The sequence below is a fragment of the Pundamilia nyererei genome, unplaced genomic scaffold (assembly GCF_000239375.1).
Source record: "Pundamilia nyererei isolate P.nyererei 1_Seehausen unplaced genomic scaffold, PunNye1.0 scaffold00134, whole genome shotgun sequence".
NCBI classification, from domain to species: Eukaryota; Metazoa; Chordata; class Actinopteri; order Cichliformes; family Cichlidae; genus Pundamilia; species Pundamilia nyererei.
In genome coordinates, this window is record NW_005187535.1 from 1,770,378 (window position 1) to 1,773,543 (window position 3,166).

Genomic DNA, 3,166 nt, shown 5'->3' on the forward strand with positions numbered 1-3,166 from the left:
CGAATCTTCACAACGACCATCTTTGATCTTCGTTCTGTGGATGCTGGCAAATACTGGTGTGGGGTGAGCAAATTTGGAAAAGATATCTACACTGAAGTCGAGCTGAAATTAATGCCAGGTAAATACATTCTTCTCAAAATGTATTTTATAATGAAGTAAAATAATTAAGATGATGTTAAAGATAATCAAGTTTGTGTTTCCAGTGATTACAAGGTGGCATAAAATTTAAATATAAGGTGTAAAGGATTATTTCCTTTATCTTTTTGACAGACAGCTGCTGTGACACTGATTAAATCACACTAACTCTGGGTCTCAGGCAATCTTGTTGCAGCAAGCTAAATATAAAACATCCTCTCTCTATTCTGTGGCTGTACAACATTTTCTGATTCTGTTTATAATTTTGACAGACAACTGCTGTGACAATATGACCAAGCTTGAAAGCTATGAGGGATATTCTGAGTCTATCCGTTGTCCGTACGAGTCTCAGTACCAGAACAATTTGAAGTACATGTGCAGAGGAAATCAGCGCTCCACATGTCGTCGGCAGGCACTGATCACCTCTCATAGCAGACAACATGGACGATTCAGACTCGATGATGACAAAATCTCAGGAAAATTCACAGTGACCATTAACAGTTTGACCAAAAGTGATTCAGGATCATACCTCTGTGGTGTCCAAAGAAACTCGGACCTGGATGTTTTCTCTGCTGTTGAGCTGGAAGTCAAAGGTGAGAGGTCATAGTAATATGTCATTAATTCAGCCAAAACAAAACACTTTTCTGTAAAAGTCTCTTTAATAAAGTTGAATGTGATTCTTAAATACTTGGAGGAAAGTACACAAAGATTCAGCTGTCAGTAGTTAAGTTGAACAGTTGTGTATATGACAGCAAAATTAATGTCTTTGTTTGCACCCAACTTGTTAACCATGGACTGCAGTTTTTAATTCAATTGTCTGACGTGATGAAATAGTACAGCAGCCAACTGGTTTCACACTAAATGCAAGAAATCTGCCAAAAATGGAACTGCTGAGAACACTGCGTACTAAGGCAGACACATCACTTCCCACAGTATGCATCCATGTTGATAGGGCCTCTTCTAGACTCTCAGTGATTGCATTTTTTTCACAGATTATAAAGTAGTTTTTGACTTTCTTTCATATAAAACTGATGATCAAAGTACTATTGACCTGCAAGTTCTTTAACAGCTTTTATATCTGTCTATCCACCCACCCATCTATAACTCGATCTTTATATAAGCATAACTAAGCATATCTTGCTTTATCCAACACAGCCCCTAACACATTTTTTAATAGTGTATTTAGTGCTAAAAGCTAACCCCAGGTGTTTATATAGGGGGTTATCATTTATACAATAGAAGACAAAAAGATATGCACTACCTTTTTTATACTTTCTATGTTATATATGTCATTTTTTCTCTTTATGCCAGTGAAATACTTTGAAATTTACATAGGCTATATGAGGCTTTATGAGTAACAGAAAGAGTGAGTGTCGGAGACACAATCCACAATGAAACACAGAGCATCCGGGAAATCCTGAGACAAGCTGCTCCAAGAATGCCTCAGGAAGCCGAATACAGATGATGATGAGCCACAGAAAGAGGAACTGTCATGGATAACCAAACCACATGGGATGCACCATCAACAGATAGAGGAAGTGGCTGATATCAGGACATCCTACCAAAAAGGCTGGCTTAAAGGAAAACACAAGAGACTCTGAACAAGGAGCAGAAGACCACAACTAAGATAAATCAGAATCCCACTAGAGCACGACATCAAGAAGAAGGAGGACAAGATAACTGTGAAGTACCAGGGGCAGAAGGAACAAGTAGACCAGTGAAAGGAGGTAAAATCCAAAGTGATCCAGTGGTAATTGTACAACAGCTTCAAGCACAGCTTAATAAAGGTTGCAGCAAGTCTCAGTTTCATCTGTGAAAGGAAGACTTTGAGCTACAGGTTTGACAGGATGAGTTGCAACAAGAAAGCCATTGCTAAGAGTAAGACAAAGAGGCTTGTCTGGGCCATGAAACACCGCCATTGGATTACTGAATACTGGAAGGAGGTATTATGGACTGAGGAATCTAAATTAGAAATCTTCAGTTCATCGCGCAGGATTTTTGTATGCCGTCAAGAAGGCGAAAGGATGGTTCCACAATGTGAGAGGCACCCTGAACCAAAACTGCTAGCACAGCATTCTGCAGCACCATGCAATACCCTCTGGTATGCGCCTATTTCAGAGTGCAATCAGACATTAAAGTGCATAATTTTTTTATAAAAAACTGGAAAAATTGGGGTGTTCTAAAACTTCTAAAACTGAGCCGTAGTGTATATATAACATTTGTAATTTCTTTTTCAGATGTTTTGGATGGGTTTGGAGCAGAGATAAGTGTCTGGTTTGAACAAATATGTGAATGAATTCGTCCCAACTTAAAGTTTTCTGTGATTATATCTTTTTCAGACCATTCTCTATAAACCCTAGAGGTAGTGTTTTCCGACTGACCCGTCAGGCTCCAACAGTCATAAAATGTTCAACTGAGCACTGAGTTTCTGACATGTGATTGGCTTATTAGACTTATATCTTCATGAGCAGTTGAACAAGTGTGCCTTACAGAGAGGCTGACAAGTGCATATTGGTCTGTTGATGTGGTTCATGGTTACAATGTGGGTAATTCCCCTGGGATTAAACACAAGTAAAGTCAATATGCTCGTAAGTGTCAAAACAGCTGTGTAAGCGTGCACCTGTGATCAACAGTTGTGCTGAAATGCCAGTAACTGAAAATGAACTTTCTATTCTGTTTTTAATTGGTTTCTATTTTTCAGAAGCGGTGCACTATGCAGCCTACGCTGTTGTCCCTGTGGTTTTACTAATATGTGTCCTGATTATTATTTATAAGTACAAATGTTACAATGTGAGAGGTATGCTATAGTTTATATTTACACACATATTCAGACTCTACACTCAAATGTGCATGCAGAAAGAGCTGAAAAATTTCTTACACTGAGTTTTCAGCAACTAAAGCTGTCATGAGCAGAAATACACCCAAAGCAGATGATGTGATAGATGCAGAAGAAGGTGGAGTAAGTCCAAAGCCTATATGTGTATAACACACACACACACACACACACACACACACACACACACACACACAC

The 3,166-nt window shown here is 38.8% G+C and overlaps 1 protein-coding gene across 1 annotated transcript in view; it reads left to right on the forward strand.

The window, feature by feature from the left end:
• Positions 1-6: 6 nt before the first annotated feature.
• Positions 7-3,166, forward strand: part of LOC102203853 (CMRF35-like molecule 9) — a 4,371-nt gene continuing 1,211 nt past the window's right edge. The window contains exons 1-2 of the mRNA XM_005743703.1: positions 7-118; positions 408-728. Of these exons, the coding sequence (XP_005743760.1) occupies positions 112-118; positions 408-728 (328 nt within the window). The 5' untranslated portion in view covers positions 7-111. The remainder of the gene's footprint in view (positions 119-407; positions 729-3,166) is intronic.